The 15,000-nt window shown below is 46.0% G+C and overlaps 1 protein-coding gene across 13 annotated transcripts in view; it reads right to left on the minus strand.

Moving 5' to 3' along the window:
* The window catches only part of LOC122248578 (cytotoxic granule associated RNA binding protein TIA1), a 1,144,397-nt gene that overhangs the window by 29,535 nt on the left and 1,099,862 nt on the right, over positions 1 to 15,000 (minus strand). For all 13 annotated transcript variants that reach the window (XM_086547977.1, XM_086547975.1, XM_086547978.1 and 10 more), the window contains one exon: positions 9,195 to 9,300. In XM_086547977.1, the coding sequence (XP_086404103.1) occupies positions 9,195 to 9,300 (106 nt within the window). The remainder of the gene's footprint in view (positions 1 to 9,194; positions 9,301 to 15,000) is intronic.

Here is a 15,000-nt window from a genome sequence, read left to right on the forward strand (position 1 = left end):
CTATAGACTCCATGATCCTGATAATGGGAAACGTCAAGAGCTCCAAACAAATGATTACGGATGGCGCGTGTCTCCGGCGAGACTGTGAGGAACCTCCTTGCCTCCCTGATTGTTCTCGCCTCGCCTGGGACCTGCAGCCTTCCCCGCCCACCTCCCCCCCTCTCTCTTCTTCTTCTTCTTCTTCGTCTCCCTTCTCCTTCAGACATTCCTTCGTTCCTCCTTCTCTCCCCTACCCTCTCCGTGCCTGTACTACACCCGGGTCGATTTTCTTCTCCACTGAAATTGAGCCTCACTTTTCCCACATGCAAGAGTAAGGCTTCCCTCGCCCGTCTGCCCGTCTGCCTGCCTGCCTGCCTGCCAGTCGCCCCACTCCCGACCTATGCCCTGTGTTATGATCTTCCCTTCTCCTGGAATAAAGTGGCTGTCTATAATACTCCTTCTTTTCATTACTTTTTTTTTGGACGGGGAAAGGGGGAATTCCTCTTTTTGTTGTTCAGTCCTCCGTCCTGTTCCTTTATGCCTCGTTGCACTTGCCATACCACTTTAATTCTTTAATAGCACAGCACAAGTAAGTCCACCTATCTTAATCACGTTTCATTCACAGCGCTCGCAAAAAAAAAAAACACATAGCATTTTCGAACCTTTTTTCGCGCCGTACGACTGACTGTCAAAATTAAATAAATAAACAACTAAAAAAAAATAAAGGGAAAAAGGGGAAAAAAAAATCTAAATCTCCGGGCCAGACATCCTAAAGCGACTCAATTTCTCTGGCGAGGCAGCCGTGGGAGGTGAGCTGCCTCTTGACGAGCCTACAACAAGGTAATCTCTGGCTTACTCCAGTTGCAAGCTCTGAGGTCGCGAGGTCGTGTCTGCTACATCTGGTTCTCTTCCTTGCACTGCGTCTATAATGTCTCTCTCTCTCGAGCGATAAATATAGCCAGATTCAATTTATTCTTAATAGAAAAACAGAGAGAAGGCACAGGGGGAACTCCGGAGCAAACTTGCATTTTCATCAAGCGGAGGCAGGAAATTTGGCTTGTTTTCTAGAAAGCAAAATGTGCATTCCTCAATTCGTCTGCTCCCCCCCCCCCACAAAAAAAAAGGGGGAGCATATGGTTTGAGCGGCGTGAGGGAGGCGGGGAGCATGAACAGGTGGGAGACTCCACGCAGGGTAAGCGCTACTAACTAATCTGCAGAGGCCGCCACGTTCCCGGAGATTGAAACACATAAGCATGTAATTCCTTGTAATTAGGCAGTACGCGAAAGGTGGTGCGGACATAATGTTTCGCTCCGGGAGCCACAGGTGATTGTTCAGCGACGCGGCGAGGGCGTGGCGGCGTCCGCAACGTTATGACACAGAGCGAACGGCAGCGGTCCGGTCCAGGATCAAACAACACGCTCTCTGGAGGGTTGACCGCCGCCATATTGGTTTAATCAATTGCCAGAGGGTGGACTCAAATGCCATAATGCTTCGTCCGGATAAACGAAACGCTACATCTCCAAGCCGGCCTCGTTCTTTAAATTGGACGCCGTAATTGTAGGTGAGTCTGCCTAAACCTGATTAAATGGAAAGGACTAATAATAAAAATGTGTGGTGGAGGCGATGGCGGCGGATGGTTTGGTGTTCTCTCGCCATAGAACAGCGTCTCGGTGTTCAGGAATGAGAACTCGGAATACTTTGCTGTAGCCGCCACGTCAGCTCTGTGGCTCCGCTTTCATACATGAGAAGTGCCAACCTATTCCCACTTTATACACTGTGCAGTACAAGCGCGATAGTGAAATGTGGATTGTGTACACCGAAGACTTTTTCATATAGGGTACCGAAAAAACTAAAGTAGGAGTCAGTTCTACGTATAGATAGATATGCATATATCAGAGTCCACGTCTCTTTGTTTGTGAACACATACACGCACACATTCATATATGCGTTTAAATATGTACGTGTGTTGTTTGCGTGCGCATGTTGAGTGTCTGTATATGTATGTTAGTCATCCAATATACAATTATATTCTGTGCATTTGTATATAGACGAAAATTCCCAAGGCAAAGTACTGTCCGGCGAGGGACGAAGACAAGAAAAAATAGTTACACCCAAAGTCCCAATGGCCTCCCGCCATACGGGTGGTGTCACAGCCTCATCACAAGCCGAGGGAGAATAATGCTTTACGAACCGACAAAACTACGCAAAGCTTTTCGAAGACAGCGAGAAGAAGACAATAAGCAGCCATCATTTGTAACGCAGACAAGGTATAGTCGGGATAGGCAAATGAGAGAGAGAGAGAGAGAGAGAGAGAGAGAGAGAAAAGCTTCTGTAGATCATTTACGGAGAACATTAGTCAAAAGACCACACACACTCTTCTCTCTCCCCGTGTCATTTACTCCCCTCTGCCGCCACAGCCTCCTCTGCACTCTACCGGGGATGCTACTTACGTTAACTCTCCTCCTTCTCCTCTCCTATAACTCCTTCTAAACGGACTCTTTTTCTCCTCACAGATAATTGAGTTACCAGTAGAGCGGGTGTCGCCACGGCCTGCCTTTCTCTCCGCCTCATGTCCATACGATTCTCATTACCATTAAACGTATAAATAAAAATATCTCATTCGAAGCCTCCTCATGAAAGATGACGATCCAGCTTCCCATCTTCCCTTCTTCCTCTGTCTGCATCGTTAGTCATACATCCCCGTTTTCTCATGTAAAAAAGGACGAAAAAAAAGAGGAAAAAGAGAGAGAGAGAGAGAGGAAAAAAATGGAGACAAAAAAAAGAAATAGAAAAAAACAGACAGAACGGGAAAAAAAGAGAGACTGATAGTTACATATGTCCATTCATCAAGCTCTAAAAGAGAGCGGAGAATTTCCATGCCAAAGGGAGCTATGGAGCGACGAATATTCTAATGATAAACAAATAGGAGGCGGTGGCGGTGGCGGCGGAGGGCGGCGGAGGGCGGCGGAGGGCGGCGGAGGGCGTGGACGCGAAGAAGGGGCAGCCGCCACGTCGCAGGAGGAGCGAGTCAACATCCGGCTCCGCACGCCAACCGCCGACTCCGGCCTTTATGACGCGCAGACAAAAAGACCTTTGTAAATGACCCCACATCCTTAACGGCCTTCTTTATGAGGATCACAAGAAGTGACTGTTAAGTTTTAAAGTCTGTCGAAAAGGGTCGTAGCATCATTACCCTTACTGCCAGAGCAGGCGAGAAGGGAGGGGCGGAAGAGGAGGAGGAGGAGGAGGAGGAGGAGGAGGAGGAGGAGGAGGAGGAGGAGGAGGAGGAGGAGGAGGTGGGGGAAGATGATGAGGTAGAGGAGAAGGAGAATGTGCAGGAGGAAGAGGCAGAGGAGGAGGGGAAGGAGGATGTGGAGGAGGAGGAAGAGGATGTGGAGGAGGAGGTGGAGAAAGAAGAAGAAGAGGATGTGGAGGAGGAAGGGGGAGAAGAGGGAGAGGGAGAGGAAGAGGAAGAGGAAACGAAGACAAATGAGAAGACTTAAGAAGTGTGAGATGATGCTGGGTAAAACAAACACACAAACACACACACACACACACACACACACACACACATACACACACAAACACACACACACGCATACTGTAGTTCCGTATGCGTCAGTCCCAACATGAATACCACAATCGAACAAGTAACCACTACTACGAGGAGAAAAAAATCATTTCAGCGTCTGAGCATGTTTACTACAAGGGCACCGTGGACCCGCCGAAAGACATGAGATTACAGTACAGTACACACGTTACAGTACACACGCAAGGCAAATGCAGTCCAGATATAATGGCCTCGGTGCTATAAACCTTTACTCAGAGCATAATGGAATCCAGCATCCAAAGAAATGCATACCTTGTGTGCATAAACAAACAAGAAAAAAGAAAAGAAAAAAAAAAGAATCTTTGGGTCGCGTGTACGATGACGAAAAAAAATCGTAAAAAAAAGTAGAAAAAGACGTAAAAAAACGTAGAAAAAGACGTAAAAAAGTAGAACAATAACACCTGCAGAATTTAAGGGACACCTCGCTCGAACAACGGTGCTCCTGACTGTAAAATCCCAACATTAAAAATGGGGAGGAGGGGGGGGGGGAGTCCGTGTACCGACCGACCGTGTGGCTTCCGCGCTACGTTTCTGTTCGACGTAAGGCCGCACTTGACGCCACTACCTAGACAAAACGACGCCAGTAATCACCTTGTAATAACGTCTAATTTTTGGCTATACATGGGAGGGGGGGAGGGAGGGAGGAAAAAAAATAATAGGTAGGGGGATGGGGGGGAGTTAGGGAGGGGGTTGGGGAGGGGGGAGGGGAGGAAACTGACGAGACCCGACAACCATTTTTATTCATATAGATAATGACATGACCTTAATAATCTTTCTGAACGCGGCCTTACTGCACACGGCACACGGTCGGATGGGGTTGCCGGATAGTAATAACTCTTTACGCCGAGTCAGAGGTAGCACTGTAAAAGGTGATATAGTGGGGAATAACTTGATAATGTGTGCGTGTGTAAGAGAAAGAGAGAGAGAGAGAGAGAGAGAGAGAGAGAGAGAGAGAGAGAGAGAGAGAGAGAGAGAGAGAGAGAGAGAGAGAGAGAGAGAGAGAGAGAGAGAGAGAGAGAGAGAGAGGGAGAGAGAGAGAGGGAGAGAGAAAGAGAGAGAGAGAGAGAGCGAGAGACATAGATAGAGAACAAGAGAGACAAGAGAGAGACAGACATAGATAGAGAACAAGACAGACAAGAAAAAAGAAAGACAAAGGCAGACAAACAAACACAGAGAAAAAACAAAACAAAACAGAAAAGAAAGAAAAAAGTACAATCCACAGACACCCGCATTATCCTAATCTCAAAATCTAATTCAGAATACAATGCAGAATAACTTTAATCCCTAATTTGCAATGGCACAGACTTTCTGAAATCCCAAAATGAATAAGGTTCTAGAGAGTTGATGATAAAAAAAAAAGAGTAAATGCATTACAACGGGTGGTTCTGTGTTGTTACTCCGGGTACTGGAATAGCGTGTACGAGCAAGACTGTTAGCACGTTATATATATGTGAAAAAAGGTATAACGAACACAGTATGATATTTGCTTGAGGGCGATATGTGTGTGTGTGCGTATGTGTATTGCATATGTGTGCGTAGAATGAAGGGGAGTGGAGGGTGTACAGAGAGAGAGAGAGAGAGAGAGAGAGAGAGAGAGAGAGAGAGAGAGAGAGAGAGAGAGAGAGAGAGAGAGAGAGAGAGAGAGAGAGAGGGGAGAGGAGAGGAGAGGAGAGAGAGAGAGAGAGGGAGAGAAAGAGAAAGAGAGAGAGAGAGATGGAGGTAGGGGGGGGGGGGGGTTGATTAAAGGGTAGTGAAAAGGGAAGGATGATGGCCTTCTTTCTCTCTCTCTCTCTATCTCTCTCTCTTTCTCCCTCTCTCTCTCTCTCTCTCTCTCTCTCTCTCTCTCTCTCTCTCTCTCTCTCTCCCTTTTACTCTCCAGCGTCAGTCAGGATAACGACTTTATGAATACGACTACTCGTGACCCTACTTATTACAAAAAAAGGATACAAATAGTTACATAACAGCATTTGAAAAAAAAAATATATATATATAAATCAATAAACATCTGTACCTAAAATAGACCCCCCCCCAAAAAAAAAAAAAAAAAAAAAAGAAACTCGATACAGAGAATAACAAAACAATAGCAATAATGGTAACATCAATAATGATAAACGATATAATGTTAATAATCACAGCGACACTCGCTCTCGCAACCACAACAACAATCACGTGAGAGAGTAAGAGTAACAAAAATAAAACCACTTGATAAGGACAGAGATAGTGCATATTAACCTCAAAAATAATACTAGGAAGGACAATGATAGTGAATATTAACCAAAGAAGAACAATAAATAACAAACAAAGAACAAGAACAATCCCAATAACAATAATAACTGATAATCATCAAATCTTGGAAGACCACAAAAAACAAAACAAAAAAAAGCCCAACTCACACTAAATCCATATCACGAATCAGAGAAACAGAGAGAGAGAAAACGCCCCCCATACCCCCTCCCCCCCCCAGCATCAGCATCCCGCCACAGAGGAAGGAAAGCGTAGCACACTTTTGCCCCGAACGCCGGATGTCCTTCTGTGTCCACCTCTCCACCCCCACTAACTATGTCTGTAGGAGGCAAGTCGACTAAAATGATCTAATAAAAAAATTACCTCAGAGCTTGCCAACTCGTATCGCACTGGCACAAGTTACACAGTCGCTAGTGTTTGGCAATCAATTATGCAGTGGCAACGGTGCACAAGCGGGGTGGGAGGAGGAGGAGGGGGAGGAGGAGGAGGAGGAAGGAGGGGAAGGAGGAGGAGGAGGGGAAGGAGGAGGAGGAGGGGAAGGAAGAGGGGGAGGAGGAGGAGGAAGAGAAGGAGGAGCGGGAGGAAGGAGGGGAGGAGGAGGAGGAAGGGAAGGAAGAGGAGGAGGAGGGGAAGGTGGAGGAAGAAGAGGGGAGAAAGGAGAAGGAGGAACGAGGAGAATTAGGGGATGGGGGGAGGAAGGGGATGGTAAGGAAGAAGGAGGAGGGGGATAAGGGAGAGAAGGAGGGGAGAGGGGAGAGGAAGAAAGACTGTAAACGTGAGGAGGAGGAGGAGGAGGAGAATGAAGTAGAGGAAGGAGAAGAGGAGGTACAGGGGGGGAGGAGGAGGGGAAATAGAGGGAGAGGGAGAGGAAGCAGGTTTTCCGGGGCTTACTGGAGTCTCGAGGGAGAAGGGGAGGAAAGGAGAGTGGGAGAGGGAAGAGGAGGAGAAGAGAAAGGGGGGAGGGAGGATGGAGGAAGGGGGTGGAGAGTTGAATCTAGTCGGGGACTGTTTAACAAAAGGTTCAATTGAGGCAGACGATATGTCACGTAATTCAAATTTCCTACATACCCGCTTGACATAAATAACACAAACCCATGACTAAATAAAGAAACAAATAAACCCAACCCCGCTATCAAAATAAACAAACAAAAATATCAACAAAAATAAAACAGACAAAATAAGAAATCAGTCACCAGAATTTTCTCTCTTCACCCTAATCACCCCCACCCCCCCAAAAAAAAAAAAAAAAAAAAAAAAAAAAAAAAAAAAAAAAAAAAAAAAAAAAAAAAACTCGCTGTTAGGCTTATCATGTCCAGCCCTTTATGCACACAGAGACACGCACTCCAGGTGAATTTGCAAGAATGCCTGACAATGGGTTAAAGATCTTGCTCAACACATTCCGCACTTGCTTGGCATGATAAGTGGCACCACAGCCAACCTCTTCCTTTCCTGGTAATGAGACACGAAGTTGAATATGTAATAGGTGTGCAGTATTTGTATGCATATTCATATATATATATATATATATATATATATATATATATATATATATATATATATATATATATAAATATATATATATTATATTATATATTTATATGTATATATATTATATATATCATATATATATAAATGTTTACATAGTACACACACACACACACACACACACACACACACACACACACACACACACACACACAAATACACACACACACAAATACACACACACATATGTATGTACGTATGTATATAAATATAGTATGCATATATATGTGTGTGTTAGCAGGAACCATTAAGATTCACCCTTCCTCCCTAGAATCCAAGGCCGGATCAATATATTTTTCAGATTAATCTCTTTTGCACTGGGACCATGTTGCGATTCCCTGCTGTGTGTGTGTTTGAAATGCAAACACGAGTAAAAATGAACAAAACTTCCTACTGGAAATTAGACAGCGAGAACAAACTCAACCCAAAACTAATAAGAGAGAACTATAACCGAGCTATCCTACCCTGACACAAATGCATTAGAAAAAAAAGAAGTGTGCATTTATGTACGTATGGGTGCACACATACGCGGACGAACACTTACGCACACACACATACACATACACACACACGCTCGCGAACACACACACACACACACACACACACACACACACACACACACACACACACACACACACACACAAACATGCCCACACGCCCCCCCCCCCACACACACAAAATAAACAAACACGAGTTCCAAGCAGTCCCTGTCCCCTTTCTGGCCGCCTAGCCACTGCACCTCTGACCAAGACCCGCGTTGAGAGGAGTGGCACCCCTCCCTGGCCTCCCCCCCCTTGCTTTGATGCCTTGTCCTCCTTGCCCGGGTCGCTTCCCCTCGTGACAAAGGCCTTCCTCAGCTGCCCTCACCCTAGCCCTAGTCCTAGACCTAGTAAAAAGGGGGAATACATGAGACGGAATAATTTCCACAACGCAAGAGACGTAATTGAGGCGTTTCGGGGTCATCAGAACTACATGTCGTTCTGATGACGGCGTAATCCGAAACGCGTCAATTACGTGCTCTTGCGTTGTGGAAATTATCGAGTCTCGTGTATACCTCTTTTTCTACATTTGTCATTATTAATTAGACCTAGACTTAGACCTAGCCATGGCCCCAGCAGCGCCTCCGACTTCGGAATTGCCTTCGATTCCTCGCCAATCAGGTGTTTCGGTATTTGTAAGTGTTTTATCACTGTGATTATCAATATGATTCGTATTATTCTTGTTGCTATTGTTATTAGTTTTATAATCATTATGATCAGTTTTACTCTCTCATTATTGCTTGGTTTACTCTTTTGCTTTGATATGGTGATCTGTTTCGGTTGAATATTGAAGTTTTATTTTTTTTTTTTGTGTGTACGTGTGTGTTTGTGTTTGTGTTTGTGTGTGTGTGTGTGTGTGTGTGTGTGTGTGTGTGTGTGTGTGTGTGTGTGTGTGTGTGTGTGTGTGTGTGTGTGTGTGTGTGTGTGTGTGTGTGTGTGTGTGTGTGTGTGTGTGTGTGTGTGTGTGTGTGTGTACGTGTGTGTGTGTACGTGTGTGTGTGTCTGTCTGCGCGTGGGAGTAAGACTGTGTTTTGGAGTGTATGATTATTCAAATATGTGCTCATATATGTGTGCGTTGAATTGTGTGACTGTCCATATGCGTGTACGAGTAAGATTGTGTACTGGAATGTGTAATATATCAATAGGTGCGTATGTCCTCTATGCGCGCGTGTATACAAGAAAGCACACCAATTTGCATAACTAACGGGGGAACCGAGCGCGGGTCACCGTCGCGTCGGCGCCAAGAACCGACCTCCAGCGAAACGGGCGTACTTACCGTCGTTATTTTTGGGCGCGGGCGGTTTGCGTGTGGCCCAGTTGGTTCGGATGTTGCGCGAGCCGATCCACTGTCCGTTCATGTTAGTGATGGCGGTTTCGGCGTCCTGTGGGGGGGAAAGAAGAGGTCAGGTCAGATCAGGTCAGATCAGCTCGCAAGGGAGTCAAACTCTTGTAATGAATGACACGTTATTACAATCAGATAAATACCGACTACAATGCTGCAATTATACCATTACTAATCTTCACCTTTACAATGATAATAGCATTGATTAGCTATTACGAAGCGTAAATAGCTATCGCAACCAGTAATCACAAAACACAAACGCCAAGCGAACCCTTATAACTCAAGGATTATATGTATCACTTTATCATTGAAATGTCGATATGGTGTTCTTGCTTCAGGAACAAAGTCATATTCAGTTCATATTCAGAGTTTTAGACGAATATAGATAAGCTCCATGGAAATAAAAGTAAGATTATTTACACCCCCGGTCTAAAAATGGCCCAAGTACCAGGGGAAACATTAATGGTATTAATGATAATGACTATAATAACAATAGTAGTAGCAACTATGACCATACCAATCACTATCATCACCATCGTCAGGATCATTATCATCATCATCATCACCACCATCATCATCATCATTCACTAAAAATCTCCAGATCTGCAGAAACATTTACACCTATATTTGAAAAAAAAGATATATATAGTTACAAGATCCACACTGATGATCCGCACCATCGAGGTCGCAAACGTATGAATAATACATGTCTCTTGGATCCATTTCATCATCATCATCATTATGGAATAAATAGGAAATGGCCTATTTCCGGAACCTCTCCTGCAGCCCCGCTAAAGGGAACAAAACTTCCATTACGAGGTAGGTGTGAGGGTGGAGAAATGGGCGTGAGGGAGGGAGGAGGGATGGCGAGTGGGAGAGGGAGAGAGATAGGGAGAGAGAGGGAGTGGAAGGGAGAGAGGGGGAGAGATAGGGAGAGAGAGGGAGTGGAAGGGAGAAAAGGGGAGATATAGGGAGTGGAAGGGAGAGAGGGAGAGAGAGGGAGTGGAAGGGAGAGAGGGAGAGAGATAGGAAGAGGAAGAGGGAGATGGTGTGGGAGGGATAAGGGAAAGAAGATTAAGAGAGGGTAAGGGAAAGGGGGAAAGAGAGATAAAAATATGAAGCGAGAGATAGATAGACGCTCGTGGACGGATATATATAGAGAGAAAAAGAGAGAGAGAGAGAGAGAGAGAGAGAAAGAGAAAGAGAGAGAGAGAGAGAGAGAGGGAGGGAGGGAGAGAGAGAGAGAGAAAAGAGCGAGAGATATAAAGAGAAAGAGATGACGAGATAAAAAGAGTGAGGGATAAAAAGAGCAAGCGAACAACGAGCAACACAGCTACGAGAATGGACGAAGGGGGACCACCGGACGTAAGTAAAGCAGCGAGGGGAAGCAAGAAACAATAATAAAAGAAACGAGAACAAGAGTCAAATGAAGCAAAGAGGACCTCGAACTCAGAAGGCAGTTGAGGCGGACGTCGGGGAGACGAAACAACGAGGAGATCGGACGTAAAAGGAGCACACATGAGGGGCGATGTGAGGTTAGGACACACTTGGGGACACTTCGGGAGAAGGGGAGGCAGGGACACGATCAGGGACACGATCAGGGACAGTCCAAAGAGGTTGTGAAGAGGGCAGGGAAGACCCCCTTTAGAGGTCGGGCTGAGGAGGGACAGGGACACAACTGGACGCATTACGAGGCATTTGCAGCTAGCTTTGTCCTTGGGTTTACTGCGTCGAAAAGGAGGGCGTTGCAGATTTTCGTCTTTTCGTGTCCTCTTTCGTGTCGTCTTTCGTGTTTTCCGTCTCCCGTGTTGTCTCTCGTGTCGTCTTTCGTGTTGTCCGTCTCTCGTGTCGTCTTTCGTGTCGTCTTTCGTGTTGTCCGTCTTTCGTGTCGTCAGTCTCCTGTGTCGTCTCTCGTGTCGTCTTTCGTGTCGTCTTTCGTGTTGTCCGTCTTTCGTGTTGTCCGTCTCCTGTGTCGTCTTTCGTGTCCTCTTTTGTGTCGCATTTTATGGCATCTCTTGTGTCACTTTCATGTTAAGTTTCGTTTGTCGTCTCATCTCTGCCAAGTCTCGTATCCTTTTTCGTCTGTCTTCTTGTGTCAACTTCTCCTGTGTCATCTTGCGTGTGTCGTCTCTCCTGTGTCTACGATAGATAGTCATCACAATGGACAAAACGACATTGAAGAACCAAACTAGAATGCAAGCTGATACAATTTCCCCACTTGCGTTCGGTGGATAGTTGCACAACACGTCAACAAATTGCACCACAAAAAAATGCCTCGTGGCGTTGACGTAACGGAGCTTCTGCTAAATTTGCAATCATATTTTACAAAGAACTTAATCAATATTCGCGGACATTCCTCGTCAGAATAGGGACATCGTTCAGGGTGAGTCACGTACCTCGTTGTATCGCCACGTCACTATTTTTTTTTTTTTCTCCTCTTTTTTTATCAAGCGACAGGTAATAACAAGTGAAAGGTAATCACCCAATTTCATACACGGGGAAAAAAACAAAGCCTTTTGTAACCAACATACCTTGTCCCCCCAAAAAAAAAAATCCCCCCCCCAAAAAAAAAAAAAAAAAAAAAAAAAAAATAGCCAGCAATCTTAAGCACGCAATTATTCATAAATACCTTTTCAAAAAAACCCTCTTCCATAACCTAAATGAACCAGAGGCTCAACGCTGGCAAATGAACCTCCACATCAGGGCTCGCTTTCGGGAAACTATCTCTAAGCTCATCCACACACAGCACGGTAATGGCGGAGCGACGGCCAGCTGAAATATGTAAATACCCGCACCCATTCCCCCCTACAACAAAGCGCTCTGTAATTTTCGAGTCCTTGCAGTGTTGTGTGTGACGGCTCACTTATTCATGATTCCTCGTCCACCCCCTCCTCCCCCCCTTTCCCCTTCCCCCCCTTCTCTATACTCCCCTGTCTCTTGCTCTGTCTCTGTTTCTTTCCCGCTTTCTTTCTCTTTATCTCTCTTTCTTCTTTTCTCTCTCTTTCTCTTCTCTTTATCTCTCTCTCTCTCTTAATCTCATTCTCTCTTTCAATTCTCTTTATCTTTCTCCATCACTCTGTATGTATCTTTCCCGTTTTTCTGTCTTTGTCTCTTACTTGTATTCGCAATCTTTCTCTCTTTTTCTCACTCTCTCTCTCTGGTTCTTGTTCTCTGCTCTTATCCTCCTGCATGATTTTGTTTATCTTTCCTATTATCCCCAACTGCACCCTTAACACTTTCTCTCTCTCTCTCTCTCTCTCTCTCTCTCTCTCTCTCTCTCTCTTTCTTTCTCTCTCTCTCTCTCTCTCTTTCTCTCTCTTTCTCTCTCTCTCAGACAAAAAAAATCTCTCTCTCAGTATCTACCATTATTTCTCCCTGTCAATCTTCGTTCATTCCTCCCTCCTCCCCCTACCCTCCTTGCTCCACCCCCAGACCCCTCCCCCTCCCACAGCCCCCCTCCCCCTTTCCCAGCCCCCCCAGTCCCCGCCCACTCGTCACCGCAGCGCCACTTGTCAAGTCGTGTTCACTTATTCAAGTGATGTGTTATTCGCCCGCCATGGAAGCGAAAATTATAACGGCCTTATTGATAACATCACCGAGGAATATAAATTCGAATTGCAGAATGGGAATTATGCTAATCTATCCGGGTTATCAATTAGATAATGTATCGTGAGTGTATAATCTTTGGTAATCACAATGGGAATAATGGGTTTGAAGTTGAAAAGATGAAACGAAAAAAGAAAATGAATAACTTAAACGTAAAAGAACAAAGAAAGAGAGAGAAAGAGAGAGAGAGAGAGAGAGAGAGAGAGAGAGAGAGAGAGAGAGAGAGAGAGAGAGAGAGAGAGAGAGAGAGAGAGAGAGAGAGAGAGAGAGAGAGAGAGAGAGAGAGAGAGAGAGAGAGAGAGAGAGAGAGAGAGAGAGAGAGAGAGAGAGAGAGAGAGAAAGAGAGAAAGAGAGAGAGAGAAAGAGAGATAGAAAGAGAGAAAGAATGAGAATGAGAGAAAGAGAGAGATAGAGAGAATGAGAGAAAGAGAGAGAGGGAGAGACGTAAAATAGCAGCGAAAATCGAGCAGCATATCCCGATACCCATCCTGTCAGTATTGAAAGACTGCTAATTATTCACTCTTCATTTATTCACGAGGGTCACTTTCGCTGGTGATGCTGTCATCCGGCGTGACCGCAGGGGACGGGAGCCTGTCATTTTTCTTTCACTCGGGATGCTTACTAAATATTAGCCTAGGGACTATACCAGTAAAAAAAAAAAAAAAAAAAAAAAAAAAAAAAAAAAAAAAAAAAAAAAAAAACTACATTTCGCATAGTTCCTAATATATGACCTTGTATTTGACCTCTCTTTTCGGGGATAAGGCGCGGTGACCTGGAGGGACTACAGTACGTGCCCTTCGTAACATCAACATCAACCGTGGTCCAGTCCGGGGGGATACGAACGTAGGATACTAACTTTGCGAGGGGGGTGTAGTCCCATTGAGCCAAGGAGGGTGGAGGGGTGGTAAGGGGGGGAGGATGGAGGGGGATAGGGAGAGGGGTGGGGGGAGAGGGGAGGATGGAGGGGTGGGGGGAGACGGTACACGCTTATTGTAGTAAATACAGTATCCTAGCTAGGTCACCTCGATGTATATACTCGGGGTTCTTGAGGTTAATAGTCCCAGTCCCATTCCTCCGGTGCTCTGCGAGTTAGCGAAGGAGGAAGTAGGTTCTGCTAACCCTCTCCTCCCCCCCCTGCCCCCCTTCCCCCCTTTTTTTTGTAGAAGCTAATCCCCTGCGTAGTTTCGTAGTTAGGGACTAAGGGACGCCACGCTATTCACTTGTTGTATGCTCCCCTACCCTACCTGCTGCAACCGCCCTGAACCCCCTATGCCCTCCCTCTCCCTCCCCCCAACTCTCCTATCACCTGTTATTATAGTTCTCCCCGCTAACCACTTTGCATGTTATACTTCACCCCTCTCCCCCCTACCTTTTTTTCCTCCCCTCTCCCACCACCACTAACAAAATGTTATAGCGTTCTCCCCGCGGTGATTAGACAATGTACTGTGTGTGTACTAAAAGGAACCACCTTTTTTTTTTTTGTTTCCTTTATGCCCTTGTCCCATAGAGCGGTTTGCTTCCTCCCCTCCCCTCCCCTCTCCTTCCCTTCCCCTTCCTCTTCCTCCACCCCTCCACCTCCCCTTTCCCTTCCTCTTCCCCTCCCCTTCCCCTTCCCCTTCCCCTTCCCCTTACCTACCCATACCCCTACTTCCCTTATCCTACCTTACCCTACCCTACCCTCTCCCTACCCCAACCCCAACCGTACCTCCCCCTCACCCCCCTCCCCTCGACCGGCACACACACACACACACACACACAACACAAAGAGACAGTCCCCGACAAGTAGAATTACACTCGCCACTTAATTACTTTCATGCCACGGTCATTAGCCTTGGCCGCCGTTGACGCGACTTTGGCACACGTGAATGACATGAATGACGTGAATGACGTGAATGACGGAAAGGAAGACACAATCTGGAAATGGAGCGGCGGGGGTCGGAGCTTCGCCTTTGGGACTCGTTCGCCGCTTCGGTTGGCTCGCTCGTAATTAAAAAAGATCAGCGGCGGATACTCTCTCGAGGCGTAATTAAAGTAGGAAGGAAGTCGGCGCAGGAATGTCGTCCTCGCACGTGCTTTCTGTAAGCTCTCGCTCTCTCTCTCTCTCTCTCTCTCTCTCTCTCTCTCTCTCTCTCTC

This window comes from Penaeus japonicus, unplaced genomic scaffold (assembly GCF_977035675.1).
Source record: "Penaeus japonicus unplaced genomic scaffold, GWHDUDI00000001_assembly GWHDUDI00000020, whole genome shotgun sequence".
NCBI classification, from domain to species: Eukaryota; Metazoa; Arthropoda; class Malacostraca; order Decapoda; family Penaeidae; genus Penaeus; species Penaeus japonicus.